A 19,611-nucleotide genomic window follows, 5' to 3' on the forward strand; every position below is an offset into this window, starting at 1 on the left:
CTGCAATGAGAAAAAAAAGAAGAAAAAAAACGTATTTTTTATTTATCTGACATAGATTTCAACTATCTAATTTAGCGATGGGGGAGCTTTGTGTTACGGTCCGGGCCTATCTACTGCACGGTAAAAGCTACTACTACTACACAAGAATAAAAAACAAACAAGCAACCGCTTTGAGAAGTAAATAGTCTCTAAGTAAAAGAATGAAGACGTTCCAAATCACTAAATGTGCAAAAAATGATTCCCTAAAAACAATCCTAAATTTTTACTACTCCTACAGAAAAAAGAAGAGATAAGTAATACTTGAATTCACCACGTTAATAAATACACTTTTTTTGTTTTGGCAATTTGCGGAGCGGGGGGGGGCACAAAATATGATAATATAGGGGAAGCTATGAGATAAATCTTCAGACTTGGGAAGGGGAGGGCCTTAAGACTAAGCACGTTTGTAAAACATATGGATGGCAGGATACATATCATCCATCAATAGAAGGTCAGCAGCAATGTTGTCAATGATTTGATATAAACTGTACCAGTTTTCCGACTAAAATTGCACCGCAAGAGATTCATTTGTACTATCTGTACACCAGGTTAGAAATTTGTCGTGCGAACATTTTTGATGTACTAAAACTTGGAGTAGAAATCCGAGTTAAAAAGGAGTAAGTAGAATCTAAATATCCCAGAAAATTTGATTGAACCAAAAAGTTTCTCAATGTACCGCCTTGTACCCAGACCTCTAAATTGTACCAAACATGGTACAATTGTACCGCGTTAGCAACGCTGGTCAGCAGCCTACAAAAATTGGCAACCATAATTATTTTAATTACGACCTATATTATTTTTGACAGCCTAAACAATGTAATTAGGCTAGCACCACGTGGAGCTCCGGAGACAAGCACAAGTAATAAAATGTGTTCTGTCGCCACATGCAAAAAATATATTTATTGTGTTGGATTAACATCAGTAAAAAAAGTGGTGTTTTTTGAATTTTTTTATGGTGATTGTGGTCTGTCATATGCGTTACAACAAAAATGGCAATAACAAATAAAAATGAACACATTAGTTCAATTAGGCCCCCAGACAAAAATTGAGATTAAGCCAATGGGCTAATGGTGAATACAATATATTAATATCACCATTTAATTTGTGAACTCAATTACGTGATGTTTTCCAGTTTATTTTCTTTACATTAAAATTCCTGTAAAAAAGAAAGAAATCAAATAACAAGTTTTCTATAATTTTTCACAAGTTCAGTAACTTTTTTACAATTGAATTTTTTCCTATAAAAATTTTCACCATAATAAAAAAAAAAGTACAAACGTACAGGGGAGCATAACGAATACATAATATACATTCCCATGTCACAATTGGTAGTATGATAGTAAGAATTGCCTCATTATGTTTAATGTCTACATTCACAAAAAAAAAGTAAAATTTAAAAGCATCAAATGGAAGAGAACCCCTGTGGACGGCTTTGTAGGGTGTGTCAAAAGAATTTTACCTGCGGGGGTACACAAAAAGGAGAATGATAAAAAAGGAATAGCTGAAACTAATTTTTCTTGAAGGAAAGAGCCTCCTAATTTGCCCTATTCCTTCTCCCCATGCACAAGTACGTCTAGAAAACTTTCAGACTTTACTGGGCCAATAGCAGACTATTGTACATCTTAGTTTCAGGTACGCATACACGAATATTTTTGGGGGAGCCACGGATAATTTTTTCAGGGGGGGGGGGGAGGGCAATAACCAAAAAAAAAAGTTCATTTGACAGTTAAAGTAAAACATAATATTCACAAATATTCCCGATTTCGGGGAGGGGGGACCCCAGCCCATTCCCCTTGCATACATCCCGGATGTTATTTTGTTTTTCACGCGACCGATGCGAGGGGGAAGCCAGGCAACCCTATCTTCTTAAAACTTAGTTTTTCTGTGTTCCTATGTACATTTTAAGCCATAAAAAAAGAACTAAAAGTTGAAATACACCCGATAGGGTTTTCTGTTGATTTTTAAACCAATAAAAAGTAACGTAAAATAAAAAAAAAAACAATAAAAGTATCATGCAACGTTTATCCCCTCCGTCGCTCCTAGCAAGCTGGGTTCAATCCACTACTGATTATGTTCAATAAACAGCTGGCGGAGGAAACTATAATGTAAAGAAATGTGTGCATCGGCTTCGTAAATTTTCGATCTGCCTTCGACCCTGTTGACATACAGTCACAGTGGCTGATTCTCCAATCTGCTTGTGTGCCAACAAAAAGTATCAATCTGCTCAAAAAGCTCTACATTAACAACGAAAGTACTGTCATTGCAAGATAGTTTGACAGGATAAAAAACTTGTAGACCCTCCGGCCCTTTAGATACCACCCCTGTCTGAGTAGCTCGAGTTTCACTCACTGAGTTGATATGGTCATCTTCTTCGCCGGGCCCCTCAAACACCTGAACGACTGATTCCTGACAATAACCCACTGCAAACGGCTGGAAACACCGGGCGAAGCTCCGATTCTCGCACAGGACAAATCACTCTGAAGACAACTAACGGCACTGACACCTGATTCCCTTTACGCTGGCGGCATTGCCGAGTAAGAGCTACAAAGTCAAGATGCAAGGAGCCGAAATATGATGTAATGTAAAGTGATATGATGTAAAGTTATGCAATATTTAGGGATGTTGTTGGTGAATGGGGCGACTAAAAAAAATAATATGCAATTACAACGGGGTTCTGATTCTTCCAGCTGTATTTTAAACTAATCGCTTCTTACTTTACATGATTTAAATTGTTCTGTGAGAAAGGCTATGAGGAAGGTCAAGGACGACTCTTAGGAAAAGTATCAGAGGTAAAATAAAAAAGCCAACCTGTCCTTCGCCCGTTGAAATTAAAACATCAATAGCATATACTTCATAGGTTTCAAACTTGTGTTTGTCATGTTCTTTCCTCTGACCTTCATTGGGATTTTGGATGATTGTCTTCTCCCCATCAATTTTGAACTGTTTTAACTGATGACTCAACATACCTTCAATTGGCTTAAATTTATAAGACACAGCTACTTTCTGAACTGCTGATGTGATTTCTGAATTCTGAAAATGAAAAAATAACAAAGTTAAAGTTTAGGGTAGTTTAGTAAAAATCATCAATTATTTACTAAACGTTCAAAATAAAGCCTCCTTTTCTACATTCAAAATAATGTAACAATGTATTTGACATTACAGCTAGACGCAGAGGAACAGAGAGATTATTTGTCAAATATCGTGTGACTAAAATACTATTCTTACTTTTTATTGGTTTAAAAATCAACAGAAAACCCTATCGGGTGTATTTCAACTTTTAGTTCTTTTTTTATGGCTTAAAATGTACATAGGAACACAGAAAAACTAAGTTTTAAGAAGATAGGGTTGCCTGGCTTCCCTTTTTCACATGAAATCTCCACCCAAAGTTTCATTCCCGCCCGAAAGCTTCACAACTTTACTATCACGATTTTCCAAATGTTTGAGGGATATATAATAATAATATATTGCTTAACTAAGAGTACAAGACTCTAAATTACGAAAATGGGAAGAACCCAGACTTCTCTCCAGCTCAAAATTTTTTCTCAACTCAAATGTCGTTTCGGAATTTGTTGACGTCATACATTTCACAATAAAACATTGGGTCTAATTGGTTTTTGAGAGTTGAAACCATGAGACACATGACAGCCTCAGAAGGCAAATGGTTCCTTACATGCGTAATACGATTTTGCAGAGTCCAACACCCAACTTCCTTACGGAATCGTTCACCCTTGATTTTAAAATTGTGCCCTCGTAGCCGGTTTCGGTCAAAGTTAATTATCCTTATCCACAGGCACCACCATACACTCCGTGACACGTTTTGCACGTTTTGACCAAATCACAACGTATGGATCTGCACGCAAGGGTTGGTAGGCTCAGGCGCTCTTGATAGGGGAGATTGCAGAGGCTTGTTGATAATTTAACTATTCTTTGTTGTACTCTCTCGAGAGCATCAAGATCCTTGTTGTATCAAGGCCAGATGGTACATATTCTAAGACGGGCAGGACATATAGAGTATAGCAAGTAATTGCAAATTGTCAAACCTAGTGTCCACTCAGGAGCTAGGCAACCTTGGAAGCTTTCTTTACTACTGCTTCATATTGAGGAGCAAGTGATAAGTTACAGTCCACAAATAATCTATATAGGCTAAATATAGGCTAAACAAATAAAATGCAAAGAATATCTTTACGACCCAAGAAAGCTTCAGTGATCACAGTGGCGTCAATTCACAAGCATTTAGGGGGGGGGGTAAATTTTTCGTCTTTTCCATATTGTCATGGAAATACCAAAAAAGGCATTTTTCAATGAAGTAGCCGCAAAATTTTCAATGAAATTGCCGCAAAAAGTGTATTTGTCAAAATCCAAGGGGGAGATCTAGGGGAAACAGTCCCCTCGGGGGAATCAAAGACGAAAAAGCCCCCATCGTAATTGAAGTCACTGAGTGAGCCTTTAAAAGGCATAAAATAACTTCGACTTTTTTTGTTTATGCAAAAACAGCACTTTTATGTTATACTCACATTAAAGTTTTTTAATATGAATTAAAAAAAACTTTATTAGAAAACAATAACACGTTATTAGAAAAAATCGTTGGCAAAATTCAGGTGCCAGATTCAGACAATTAAAATGACCAATGTTAAGTCCAAGGCAGTACTAAGAGAAAGTAAGACAAATAAAAAGAATTTTATTTGAAAAGTTCACCTCTGGAAATTTCATTCCCCACGAAAAAATTGTTCTCATGGAAACCCACCCCCAAGCACAAAATACCCCCCCCCCCACCCAAAAAAAAATATATGTATACTTCCCAATAACAAATACCATATGCAAACAACAGGCAAATTGCATAACTAACAGCCCTTTCCCCAAGGGCTATTAGGGGTCATCTTACTCTTAAAGGTATAGTTATTGGATCTTTCAACTATGCTTAACAAAATGGGTATCTGAAAATTTTGATTGGATGACTTCGAGGAAAAAAAGGGTGTGGGAGGGGGGGGCTAGTTGCCCTCCGATCATTTTGGTCACTTAAAAGGGCACTAGAACTTTTAATTTCCGCTCGAATGCACCCTCTTCCGATCTTTTAGGACCATTGGTTTGATACGACCACCCCTAAAAAAAAAAAAAAAAAAAAAAACATCCGTCTCTCTTCTGGCAAAAAATGCAAATTCCACATTATTGTATATAGGAGCTTGAAACTTCTACAGTAGGATCCTCTGATACACTGAAGCTTATGGTGTGATTTTCATTAAGGTTCCTAGACATTTAGGTGGATGTTTTCACACTTTTTCAAAAATCAGGCTAATTTTTTATGGGATTGTAGCTTTCAATGGGCAAAACTAAACTTGGTGAATTTTAAATATTTTGAATCAGCATAATAAGCCAACTCTTTGATGTATCTATTGATATCAAAATTCTGTTTCTTAGAACTTTGATTGCTATTGAACCGAGTTGCTCCTTACTTAAAGTTTGTTACTGTAAACTGTTTGATAGGTTTGGTATCATACTTATGATATCATAAATTATACCTAATTTGCCATTAAATAATCCAATAAGACTAGTGTGTAATACCGCCTATACTCTGAACAGTTTACTCTGTTGAACAGTTGAACAGTTTAACATCTATACTCTTAACAGTTTGATCAGGAAAAAAAATAAAAAAAGAAAATAAAGCATTTTAAACTTCTATGTTTTTAATGTGTATTATTCTCCCATAGCTGCTTCATATATTTTTTAGCATCAAGTCATAGACTAGGAACAATGATTTGATGGGTAATCAGGTTTGGCCCTGTAGTGGTGCAAATAGATTAACCTGCTCATTGGGAATACTAGATCCAGCGCTTAACCTCACCTGCAACAACCCACTACAAGGCTCGGAATTTATCCAAAGAATGACAATCAATTTTGGGCATGTATGATAAGGAACAAGTTTACTTACACTTTGACAAGGTCATTGTCCTGGAGAATATAATCAGGATCTGTATTAAGTGGGGAGAAATGGCAGATGCAGTTATTTACTGATATACACGTTGGAAAAGCAATACCTACAAAAGGAATAAATAAATTGTAATAATTGGGGCAGGTCACTGTTATCAGCTATTAAATTACTAAAGATAAGTTCGAACGCACTGGATACCCCTAGCCTGTAAAATGTTGTTACTTTGCATGTGAAAACATTGCTGTTGATTTCTTTTTTAAATTCATTAAGGACTCTGGTATGCATGTTGATGGATTCCTTGCTCTTTTGGCGTATTCATCAGTTTTTTGTGCCTCCAACAAGAAGCCTTCAAAGGGTGGAAAACCGAATGCAATTTGAAATCCAAATGGAACAAGCCAGAGAATATTATGGTTGACAGTTTAAGAAGGGTTTGGTAGACTGTCCTGCTGATCAATATGCACTGGTGTGATGTTTCTTGATGACTGGTGTGAAGATGTTGATGGTTTCATTACTGTTGTCGAAAATTCTTTAGTTGTCCAAAGAGATGCCTTCAACAGGCAGAGAAGCTGATGCCATTTCCAAATGTTGCCAACCCAAATGGGATATGCAACAGAATGTTAAGATTGATGTTTTAAGAAGAGCTTGTTAGACTGTCCTGCTGATCAACAAGCACTGGTGTGATGGTTGTTGTTGACTGGTGTGATTATGTTTTAGTGCTGCTGTCTAAAATTCTTCAGTTGTCCAAAGAGATGCCCTCAACAAGCAGAAAAGCTTATGCCATTTTCAAATGTTGCATACCCAAAAAAGATATGCGATGGAATATTATGATTGATAGTTTAAGACGAATTTTTTAGATGGTCCTGCTTATCAGCATGCGCTGGTGCATATGTTGAGTTTCCCTACTTCTGTGGCACATTCTCTGGTTGTTGGCATCTCCAAAAAAGAAGCTCTTCATAAACAAAAACTCTGATACCATTTTATCTGCTAATTAAGCCCTTGATTATTAAGAAAGATAATGTGATAGGTCCATCATTATTGCCAATAATGAATTTAATAAATGATTTAACCAAGATTTTTGTTTTCATTTCCTTTATCTATTTTAGTATTTGATCATTAAGCAATCTTAATTATATTGAAGTACCAAGGACAGTGAAAATGTGTTACAAGTGCCTAAGACAGGATCTGTGTTAAGTTGAGAGAAATGAACAATAGTGTTGTTTACTAACATAAAAAATCCCTAATAAATGTAATAATATGGGAAACCACTGATTATCAAACTACTAATGGTAAGAAGTTTAAAGACACTGGAAAACTCAAGCCTGTAAAAAACAACTACTTTGACTGTAAGGACATTATTGTTCACATTTTTTTTAAAGTAAATAAATTCTAGTTACCGTTTATATACTGTTACCATTACATATACCATTTGGAAAATATATTGCATCATCATAGTTTTCAGTAATTCTGTCTGCAAATTAACAGACTCAAAAACCATTTTAACAAAGGTTCTGAACCAAGAACCATGATAATAAAAATAATAAAAAAAAAACAATATAAAGAAAAGAAGATAATAGAAAAATGCAAACAAAGAGTAGGTAAGTAGCTACAATGCATATAACAAGAATGGTGGCAACAATAATGAGGTGGCAACAATTAAGACTTTAAGAATTCCATGAAGACAGGTTGAAAAATTGAAACTGAAAAATTTGAGAGAAGCAATTTAAGAGAAGAGAAAGAAGAAGTAACAAAGAAAGAGAAGCAGAGAATAAGAAGCAGTTTTAATTAAGAGTCTGCTTTCAGAATCAATGCACTACAATTCTCACTGAGCCCCTATGGAGCTGATAATATATGCATGATGAAGTCATAAGGTAAATCAAAAGATACTGAGTGAACCCTCCTCTTCTAATCAGTGCACCTGAATTTTTACCATCCAAAACCTAAACACATTTCCAACAACAGCAATTTTTAAGCAAGAACAGTTTCGAGTTACTACAGCGCATAAAAATGATATCAGCAATTCTGAAGACAATGGCAGTCCATGCAGAAGGGCCAACAACAATATATGACGGATTTCAGATCAACACCACTTTTTGACAAGATTACCAAAGATTACAACAAATAAGTTCAAAATAGTAAATTACTAAAAAAAGCACTCTCTTATCACCAATGCATTAGAAAGTAAAAAATCTAATTGTATCCATCTTCCAGAAACGAATTACTTCTAGTCCATTTGCAGAATAATGCACCTTTTAAAATATATTTTCTTTTCATTAATATTATTTTTTGGCAAGGCTGACTATGGGTTTTATAACAAAAATACTTGAATACAATGGTTTGCCACTACCTTGGCAGGGATAAATTATTATTTCTAAAAGTTATTCTGTTCACATGTGATGGAAATAAAGAATATTTGTCTTTAGTTTTGTGAGTATCTAAACCTTAAAAGACACCAGGGCATCCCCAGCTCTCCCTACTTTTTTGGTGACCAAAATAAACACCGCTCGGTTTTGAGATTAAAAAGTGAATCTGAGAATATTATGTGGTTAAAGGTAAAAATGAATGAATTAAATCTAGTTGTAGGAGGTGTTTATATATAACCACAGAATAGTTCGTATATGAAGGAAAATATTTGGGAGTTGGTATCAAAAGAGATGAGAAGACATGTTAAATTGTATAGTGATAGCTATTTTTTTCTTACAGACGAATGTAACGCATATGCTGGGATTTCAGAAGGCGAATTTGAGGAAGTTGGAGATAACTGGAGGAGCAATGTATCACGGGGTCTTTCCGAATCACCTTGGTATTATGATGATTTAAAAATTAGTAAGCGCAAGAGTAAGGACCAGAACCGTAGAAGGAATAAAATAGGGATCTAACCTTTTAGATTTTTGCGTGAATGAAAAAATGGTAATTGTGAATGGTAGACTGGGAGAAGATGAAGAGGTGGGGAATTTTACTTGCTTTTCAGGGTCATCAAGTGTGGTAGATTATTGTTTGGTTGGGTTGAATCTGTGGCCAGTGTGTTACAATTTTAGAGTGATGTGTTGCGTAGGGTCGTACCACGTCCCAATTGCTCTTAATCTGAGTCTTCATGGGTCCCAGGGGTCCATATGCGAGATAGGGTTCGGGGTTGGAAGGTCTAAATCGGGTCAAAACTTTTTGACCCGATTTTTTTTACAAACATGTGAAAAATTTGGGAAAATAATCAACGAAATTTGGGAAAATTATCAACGAAAATTTGGGAAGTTTTGACCCGAAGGTCTAAATCGGGTCAAAACTTTCCAAATTTTGTTGATAATCAACGAAATTTGGGAAAATTATCAACGAAAATTTGGGAAGTTTTGACCTGATTTAGACCTTCATAAGTGGTAACCCATCTGACTTAACACAAATGATCATCTTTTGTTGCTTCTTTTGAAGCCCCACCTTAAAATACATTTCTTCTCTCCACTGCTCCTTAGCCTTTGCATATAACTCCAGTGATCGGGTCTCATTCATTTGCGCATGCCACACCTGGATCTCATCGTCCCTTAACCTCTCCCTGACCCTACTTGCAACTGCTCCTTCCTTTAATCCAATCCCTAGCCCACCATTCCATTGCTCTGAAAATTCACAATAATTGAGTACCTTCTTTATTTGAGATGACCATGTATCACACTTTGTGATCCTCAGAGCTTCTAAACAAGCTGGTTTTGTTATCCTTACTGAGTATACTCAGGATTTTTTCTCACAGTCTTATCATCCTTTTTAGCGTATCATTTCTTAAAGAAAATAAACCTAGATCTCCTCTCAATACTAAACTATTCGTTGAAAAATGTAGACCTAAAACTCTCTTAAAATACTGAAGCTGAATCATCTCCATCCTCTCACCAGCTATGTATCCCCAAACTTCAGATCCATAATGCATAGCCGATTCAATCTTTACCTGAAATATCTGCTTATGCATCTTCAGGTTCTGTATGTTCGCCAGTTGGCTATCAGTCATAGCATAGGCGCAGGACTTACCTTTAGCAAGACTTAGCTTGAGTTGCTTTCCAAACTTGCCATTTGACGAATACTTACATACTAAATACGTAATCTCATCCATACATTCTAAATCTATTCCCTCCATTTTACTCTATCCCTACTTGTAATCTTACCCCCCATTCTAAAAACCATAACTACCGAATTCTTTACATTCAGGCTTAGTTGTTTCCTATCTATATAATCCTTAGTTCTATCCAACAAGAACTGTAAATCCTCTCTAGACTTTGCCACTAGTGCGAGGTCATCTGCGAACATCAGCATGCATAGTTCACAGACATCTAATGACACCATTGGGGCTCCTTGCTTCCTAAGAAAATCCGGCAAATCATTAATAAACAACGAAAATAGCTGCGGAGACAGGGGGCAACCTTGTTTAACCCCCTTTCTAGAACAGATTATATCTGAAAATTTTCCTGCAACCCTAATAACAATCTTTGTAGCTTCATACATACTTATTAAAATCCTTACAAGTGGGTATGGCAGGCCAATATTTATACAATCCTACATTAACAATTCCCTCTTTACATTATCAAATGCCCCTTTTAAATCCAAAAAAGCTACATACAATTTACATCCCTTCTTATTTATAAACTTATCAACTAAACACTTTAATGTAAAAATCTGATCAATCGTACTATGTCCCTCTCTGAATCCTGACTGCTCCGCGGCTAGCCTTTCAGTTTTCTGGAGCCAACTTCTAAGTCTGTTATCTAATACCTTCGCCATTAGCTTTCCTAGTGTATTACCTAAATGTATACATCTATAATTTTCATGTAGATTCCTATTCTCTTTCTTAAAAATCGGCACTCCTACTGCCAGGCTCCACTCACTAGGCCAAATTCCAGATCGAAGAACTGCTGTAAATATCAAAGTAATAATATACAATGTTACGCTTCTACTATACTTCTATAGAACTGCTGGAATACCATCAGGACCAGGTGCTGAACATCCTTTCATCTCTTTTAAACTTTTCCATGCTTCTTCTACCCTAACTGGCTCGATTAAAGCATCATCTGCTTCCTTCATAGGGCCATAAACCTGATCTTTGATACTCTTCTTCCAATTATTTTCAAATACACACTCATTTTCCGTTGTCTCCTGCCTCTTTAATTCACTCGACTAGGTGTCCGCGGGGGGGATATCTTGGCTTGTCTCCCTTCTGGTAGAATGGTAGAACTTGAAACCTTCTTCCAAAAAATTTTGCTATCCTTATCCTTTAATGCCTGCTCTATCTCCTTAATATCTTCTTCTTCTTTCATCTTCTTACACTTTCTTACTACTTTCTTATACTCTCTCCTAATTATTCGGTATGCCAATAAATTATTATCTAAAGTTCCTGGTCTCTGGAACCTGACTACATCTAACGCTTCTTGTAGCCTAGCTTTTAACTTTTTACGTTCCATATCCAATTCCCTCTCCTCTGAATTCCTAACCTCAGTTTTATCACTTTCTCCTGCTCCTACGCAAATATCATACTCTACCTTGTTCAGTCCCTTTAGACTCTCCTCCACCTTACCAATTTTACAAAATTCCTCACACTCTTCTATTAGCTCCTGAGTACTACCTCTTATTATCCCTTGGTTTACTATCTCTTCTGTCTTCTTAACTGTTTTTATCGGTTTTCTAATACAAAGATCATTCTTTGTAAATCTACTTGTCTCCTCTTCTCTTTGCAAACCCCGAACCCTTATCTCGCATATAGACCTCTGAGACCCAGGAAGACTCAGATTAAGAGCAATTGGGACATGGTCCGACCCTATACAACACATCACTCTAGAATTGTAACAAACTGGTCATAGATTCAACTAACCCAAAGAGTAATCTCACACGCTTGATGACCCTAAAAAGCAAGTAAAAGTCTCCACTTCTTCTTGTTCTCCAAGTCTATCATTCATAATTGCCATTTTTTCATTCACGTAAAACTAAAAAAGATTCGATCATTATTTATTCCTTCCATGGTTCTGGTTCTTACTCTGTTGCTTACTAATTTTTAAATCATCATAATACCAAGGTGATTCGGAAGGATCCCGCGATGCATAGCTCCTCCAGTTATCTCCAGCTTCCTAAAAATCGCCATCTGAAATCCCAGTATATGCCTACGCATTACATTCGTCTATAAGAAAAAAATAGCTCACTATACAATTTAACATGTCTTCTCATCTCTGTTGACACCAACTCTCAACTATTTTCGTTTATATATAAACTATTCTGTGGTGGTATATAAACACCTCCTACAACTAGATTTAATTCATTCATTTTTACCTTTAACCCACACAATATTCTCAGATTCACTTTTTAATCTCAAAACCGAGCGGAAACGACTTTCTCTGTATGAAACAGCAACTCCTCCGTACACTCTGCCATTCCTCGATGGTTTTCTACAAGCGCATTCATATATAAACCCTTGAATGCAAATTAAATAAGAAAAACAAGTTTTTTTTTAGCTGAAAGTAAGGACCGACGTTAAAACTTAAAACGAACAGAAATTATTCCGTATATGAATGGGTCTGTCCCCTCCTCAACGCCTCGCTCTTTACGATATAGTTTTTTATTGTTTAAAAAAATAAGATTCGTGAGAAAGTAAAACTTTAGCGTAAAGAGCGCGCCGTTGTGGAGGGGACAGCCCCTTTCATATAGGGAATAATTTATGTTCGTTTTAAGTTTTAACGTCGTTCCTTACTTTCAGTTAAAAAAACTTGTTTTTTTATTTAATTTGTGAATATTTTTGAATTCATGCAGGTTTTGATTTTGGCTCATCGTACATGAATAATTAAAACAAAACTTGCATATTAATTTTACTTTTATTTGGTTAAATGGTTTTCTCGAAAGTTGTTTAATTTTATTTACGAACGTTTTAATTAGTAATAAATATACGTAACATACGAATTAACTTACGTAACGAACTTCTATATTCATATATTTTTAATGCGTATATTAGGGGGCTCGCCCCTAGTCAATGCCTCGCTCTTTAAGCTAAAGTTCGAATTTTGTTCCAATTCTTTAAAAACGACCCCTTAATCACAAAGGCCGTTATTTAGAATAAATAGCTCTTATGAAAGTACTAAAAAATCTTTGGCTTAAAGAGCGAGGTATTGACTAGAGGGTGAACCCAATCATACACGTAATATTTTCTGTTCGTTTTTAGTTTTGATGTTACTCCTTATTTTCAGTTGGAAAACTTGTTTTTTTTATATTTAACTTTCTGATCTTTTTTTAAATAATGCTGGGAAATCCGGCGCCCCTTTCATAGCAATTTCCCTTCCCCCATGAAAACTTCCTTCTTGGAAAGATCTTCCCACATAATCCCCTATCCACCCACCCCCCTATTACCAGAAAAAATCCCACCTGAAAACGTCTGTATACTTCCTAATAACCAATACTATATGTTAACATTGGGTAAAGTTCATAACTTTCAGCCCTCTCCCCTGGGGACTTCGGGGGATTAAGTCATCCTAAAGGACATAGTTGTCATATTTTCAACCATGCTGAACAAAATGGCTATCTAAAATTTTCATCAGGTGACTTTGGGAAAAAAATGAGCGTGGGAGGGGGCCTAGTTGCCATCTATTTTTTTGGTCACTTAAAAAGGGCACTAGAACTTTTGATTTCCGTTCCAATGAGCCCTCTCACGATGTTTTAGGACCATTGGGTCGATACGATCACCCCTGAAAAAAAAAAAAACACGCATCTGTGATCTTTCTTCTGGCAAAAAATGCAAAATTCCACATTTTTGTAGATAAGCGCTTGGAACCTCTACACTAGGGTCCTCTGATATGCTGAATATGATGGTGTGATTTTCATTAAGGTTCTAGAACTTTTAGGAGGTCTTTCCCCCTTTTTTTCAAAAATCAACCAAATTTTCTCAGGCGCGTAACTTCTGATGGGTAGGACTAAACTTGAGTAAAGTTATATATTTGAATTCAGCATTGAAATTTGATTCTTTTGATGTATCTATTGGTATCAAAAACCCGTTTTCTAGAGTTTCGGTTACCATTGAGCCGGGTCGCTCCTTACTTACAGTTCGTTACCACGAACTGTTTGATACAAGAACTTCTCCATGTCTCAGCTAGACCTATAATATACCACTCATCTAACCTACATAAATCACTTAGTTTCTGATCACTAAATCCCTGAATATTCCAGAAACATATTTTCAAATTCATTGCACCACGACCTTAAAAATCATATTCCCTAATTGCCGGATCGAGAATAAACCTATTAGGTTCGTTTCCTCTTGCCAAGCCTCTGCTTCTCGTCCGTCCATCCCAAACTCTTCTACCCGACCCCCATGTCTCAGCTAGACCTATAATATACCACTCATCTAACCTACATAAATCACTTAGTTTCTGATCACTAAATCCCTGAATATTCCAGAAACATATTTTCAAATTCATTGCACCACGGCCCTCAAAATCCTATTCCCTAATTGCCGGATCGAGAATAAACCTATTAGGTTCGTTTCCTTTTGCCAAGCCTCTGCTTCTCGTCCGTCCATCCCAGACTCTTCTTCCCGACCCACTCGGACTCCTTCTTCCCACTCTAGTGCTGGGTTGACGATTTGCATCTTCCGGTTTTCTCTCCGCCAATCTTTTTTGAACCCGTAACGGTCTAACTTCCAAATCCGCTGGCCCTTGAGACAGTCTAACCGGCGTCTCTGTCGCGTTGCCGTCTATGATCGTAGCATCGGATACATCACTCATTACCAATTCTGTGTCCCCATCTGCAATCCTGTCACTTTCCCCATCGGCCACCTTCATACTTATTGTGCTGGAATTTTGGACAGTTTTGATCACTTGTTGAGTTTCAGGGTTGTAAGAAAATGTTTGGTCTCCAATTTGTAATTTCGTCCCCCGTAGGAATGCATCGGATCTACCTTCGCTTTTTGCTTGCTCTAGAATCGGTCTCAACTTGTTTCTCGCTTCGCTTTCAGCCTTGGTATAATCAGGGGCCGCTTTTAGCCCGTATACTCTCAGATGTCGATTGCTAGGTAGAAGCGAGTCGCGAATATCTTTAGAGGTGAATCTAGTCAGGACTGGTGAGACTTCTCCGGAACGAGTTTTCATTTTAAATGCCTCTTTATGTCACTCCAGCGAATGTCTAAACTGGGTACAACCCTACCAGTAGTGTGTTATATAAAGGCGCGAAACTTACATGGAAACTTACGCCTGAGGGGTGAATATACAGTACAGTTTCACGATTACAAGAAGCAATCAGACTGGTTTATGAGGCAACACCTAGTTTTTGGACAATTGCCTTAACTCGAGAGTAGTTTGTTAGGAATGTGTCGCTGCTAATTAAAAAACCGGATACTACACTCAGAATTGTTTGATTGACATATGCTGTTAAAACATTTTGCGTAAAAACTAACTCTGTTTGCAAAAAGGGTAAGGAATTTGCGAATTGAACTATATGAATGATCATATTTGAATAATAGGGAAAAAACAGAGTTAGATAACATTTTCGAATTGGATCGGATGAAGGTAGAGAAAATGGGTAATTCCAATTCACAGTTGAGGTTACCCGGAAGGATCTGCTAACTAAGACAGTATGCTATAAATTTGGAAAACCATCAATAGTTGAGAATACTTAACGATGGAAGAATGACATAGTGAGTTGACCTAGCTTTACCTCTGCGATATGTTTTTTATAAAACACAAGTGGTGTTTGATCAGTGTTGTCAATCTAAAATAGGTTGTAATAGTATAATATACTAAAAAGGTAGCAATAAGAGCGATGTAGATGCCAAAAAAAGAATTTAAAAAAAGAAATATAAAGCAAACCGTAAAAATCCATGCAAATCAAGTTGTAAGGTGTATGTGAGTACGAACCGTCAAGGATGATAAGCACCAACGACCCTAACCACCAGAGACCTCAACCCCAAAGGTTCCCTATCCCCAAATTCGAAGGAGGCCCCCTCCCCTCCAACTTTTGCCCCCCCCCCCCATTTTTTTATAGTTTTTTTTTGAAGTTTTGATTTTAACTTTTTTTTCTTATTTTTTTTAACATGATATATTTTTTCAACTTTTTTTTACATCTCTTGGAATGACATGGAACACTTAAAAATAAAAAAAAATTCACATTTGATATTTTCCAAATTCAAAATGAAAATGATATAGAAATGTTAGTCGCAACTTTTACTATTAGAAAAATATTGTTTGTAGTAGCACTTTTTTATTATTGGATTAAAATTTTTTTTTTGGACTTAGAAGTTATTCAACTTTTTTTTTCACATATCTTAAAATGACATGAAATATGCTTATGGGTCTAACAATTGTACTCTATACTTGCTAAGAGACACGATGCGGCTTTCCCAATGGTACTCTATGTCCGGTTATCGACACTACCTAGTTTACTGGTTATAATGAATCAGCATTTTGTACACAGTGGAACAATAAAAACAACTCATATCTCTAAGAAGTGACGATGACGCATTTTAAGAAAGTATGTTCACATGATCGTATTACTGTAGAACTGAACGCTGAGAAGAAGAAGTATTTAAACTATGAAATAAGTACAAGTGGTAGCACTATCGGAAACGTATAAGTGCATTGTCATGACAGTAAGGAATTAAATTTCTTTGGAGTACCAAAAAAATTCAACTCTTATGATGGTCGATATGCAAGATTGAGATCTCCGGAGATGATTCCACTCAAAGAGAATGCCAACATAAAAATAATAGTTGATAAAGAGGGGCATCTTCTTGCTAGTGCTTGTGGTAACATGTTACCCAGTGTTAAACCATATCGTCAGCTTTTGGGTATTAGCATTCAAATGAAAGCAAAGACGAAAAGAAAAGCCTATTCTTCTTCTAATATCATAAACCATATCTTGTCTACGTGCCGGAACTGTTACCTGTGTAAAAATAGTGTGATAATAGACAGTGAAATTGCCAGAAAAATAAAAGGGGCATTTGCAGAAAATATCACTAATGAATATAAAGATGAATCGATCAAAAATAAAGTACCAGCAAACGTTACTGTCAATGAACCAAATTATACCAAAGACGAAAAGCATATTGAGCCTGTCGATGAAACACCTGTAAAAATTGTGTATGACTCAAAATGGAATAATGATTATTCTACTGATTACGAACTAACAGAAGACAATAGCTATAGTATCAAGAGAAAACATGGTGAAACATTTTATGAAACAGATTCAAAATGTCCAAAGCTGATCATTGATATTAATAATGTATAATAATGTATCTACTATATATTTATATTAATATCATACATGTCATTATTTCCTTAGAAATATGTTATATATTACTTTGTTATATTCCCATTATTTCTAGCGTAAGCTAAGACACACATTGAGAGAAGCAAACACCTGACCAAACACACAAACAAAAAGAGTGAGAGACACAAAAACACATATAAATATATAGATTCTGATATACAAACCTACAAAGACAGGCATTGAGATAGGCAAAAACCCGCCTAGACACATAAGCAGAGGAAGTGAGAGAGCCAAAAAAACACATATAAATGTAAGGATTCTGACATACAAACCAACAAAGACAGGCATTCAGATAGGCAAACACCCGCCAAGACACATAAGCAGAGGAAGTGAGAGAGACAAAAACACATATAAATATATTGATTCTGACATAAAAAACCAACAACGAAAGGCATTGAAATAGGCAAACATCCGCCCAGACACATAAGCGAAGGAAGTGAGAGAGACAAAAATACTTATAAATGTAAGGATTCTGACAACCAAACTAACAAAAACATGCACTGGGAGAAGAAAACATCCGCCCAGACACATAGGCAAGGAGAGTGGGAGAGATAAAAACACATGCAAATATATTGATTCAGGCATACAAACCGATAGAGACAGGCATTGAGATAGGCAAACACCCGCCCAGACACATAAGCAGAGAAAATGAGGGAGACAAAAACACATATAAATATATGGATTCTGACATACAAACCAACAACGACAGGCATTGAGATAGGCAAACATCCGCACAGACACATAAGCATAGGAAGTGAGAGAGACATACACATATAAATGTAAGGATTCTGACATACAAACCGACAAAGACATGCACTGGGAGAAGAAAAAATCCGCCCAGACACATAAGCAGAGGAAGTGAGAGGGATAAAAACACATATAAATATATGGATTCTGACAGACGAAGCAACAACGACAGGCATTGAGATAGGCAAACATCCGCCCAGACACATAAACAGAGGAAGTGAGAGAGACAAAAACACATATAAATGTAAGGATTCTGACAAACAAACTGACAAAGACATGCACTGGGACAAGAAAACATCCGCCCAGCCACATAGGCCAGGAGAGTGGGAGAGATAAAAACACATGCAAATATATTGATTCAGGCATACAAACCGACAGAGACATGCATTGAGATAGGCAAACACCCGCCCTGACACATAAGCAGAGGAAGTGATGATGACAAAAACACAAATAAATATATGGATTCTGACATAAAAACCAACAACGACAGGCATTGAGATAGGCAAACATCCGCCCAGACACATAAGCAGAGGAAGTGAGAGAGACAAAAACACATAAAAATGTAAGGATTCTGACATACAAAGCAACAATCACAGGCATTGAGATAGGCAAACATCCGCCCAGACACGTAGGCAAGGAGAGAGAGAGAGACAAAAAACACATGTAAATATATAGATTCAGACATATAAACCAACAAAGACAGACATTTAGATAGGCAACAACCCTCCCAGACACACAAGCAAAGAAAGGGAGAGAGACAAAACACATAAAAATATATAGATTCAGACATAAAAACCGACAATGACAGGCATTGAGATAGGCAAACACCCGCCAAGACACATAAGGAGAGGAAGTGAGAGAGACAAAAACCCATATAAATGTAAGGATTCTGACATACAAACCAACAAAGATAGGCATTGAGATAGGCAAACACCTGCCCAGACACATAAGCAGAAAAAGTGAGAGAGACAAAAACACATATAAATATATGGATTCTGACATACGAACCAACAGACAGGCATTGAGATAGGCAAACATCCGCCCAGACACATAAGCAGAGGAAGTGAGAGAGACAAAAACACATATAAATGTAAGGATTCTGACATACAAACTGACAAAGACATGCACTGGGAGAAGAAAACATTCGCCCAGACACATAGGCAAGGAGAGTGGGAAAGATAAAAACACATGCAAATATATTCATTCAGGCATACAAACCGACAGAGACAAACACCCGCCCAGACACATAAGCAGAGGAAGTGAGGGAGACAAAAACATATATAAATATATGGATTCTGACATACAAACCGGCAAAGACAGGCATTGAGATAGGCAAACACCCGCCCAGACACATAAGCAGAGGAAGTGAGGGAGACAAAAACACATATAAATGTAAGGATTCTGACATACAAACCGAGAAAGACATGCACTGGGAGAAGAAAACATCCGCCCAGACACATAAGCAGAGGAAGTGAGAGGGACAAAAACACATATAAATATATGGATTTTGACATACAAACCAACAACGACAGGCATTGAGATAGGCAAACATCCGCCCAGACACATAAGCAGAGGAAGTGAGAGAGACAAAAACACATATAAATTAAGGATTCTGACATACAAACCGACAAACA

At 36.7% G+C, this 19,611-nt stretch overlaps 1 protein-coding gene across 1 annotated transcript in view; it reads right to left on the reverse strand.

Moving 5' to 3' along the window:
* Positions 1 to 11,017, reverse strand: part of LOC148939522 (proliferation-associated protein 2G4-like) — a 31,782-nt gene extending 20,765 nt beyond the window's left edge. The window contains exons 1-3 of the mRNA XM_089106899.1: positions 10,918 to 11,017; positions 9,323 to 9,567; positions 2,848 to 3,069 (exon numbers count right to left, since the gene is read on the reverse strand). Coding sequence (XP_088963025.1) covers positions 2,848 to 3,069; positions 9,323 to 9,567; positions 10,918 to 11,017 — 567 coding nt within the window. The remainder of the gene's footprint in view (positions 1 to 2,847; positions 3,070 to 9,322; positions 9,568 to 10,917) is intronic.
* Between the last annotated feature and the right edge of the window lie 8,594 nt (positions 11,018 to 19,611).

The sequence above is a fragment of the Artemia sp. Qi Xiang Cuo genome, chromosome 21 (genome assembly GCF_049724085.1).
Source record: "Artemia sp. Qi Xiang Cuo chromosome 21, ASM4972408v1, whole genome shotgun sequence".
Taxonomy (NCBI): Eukaryota; Metazoa; Arthropoda; class Branchiopoda; order Anostraca; family Artemiidae; genus Artemia; species Artemia sp. Qi Xiang Cuo.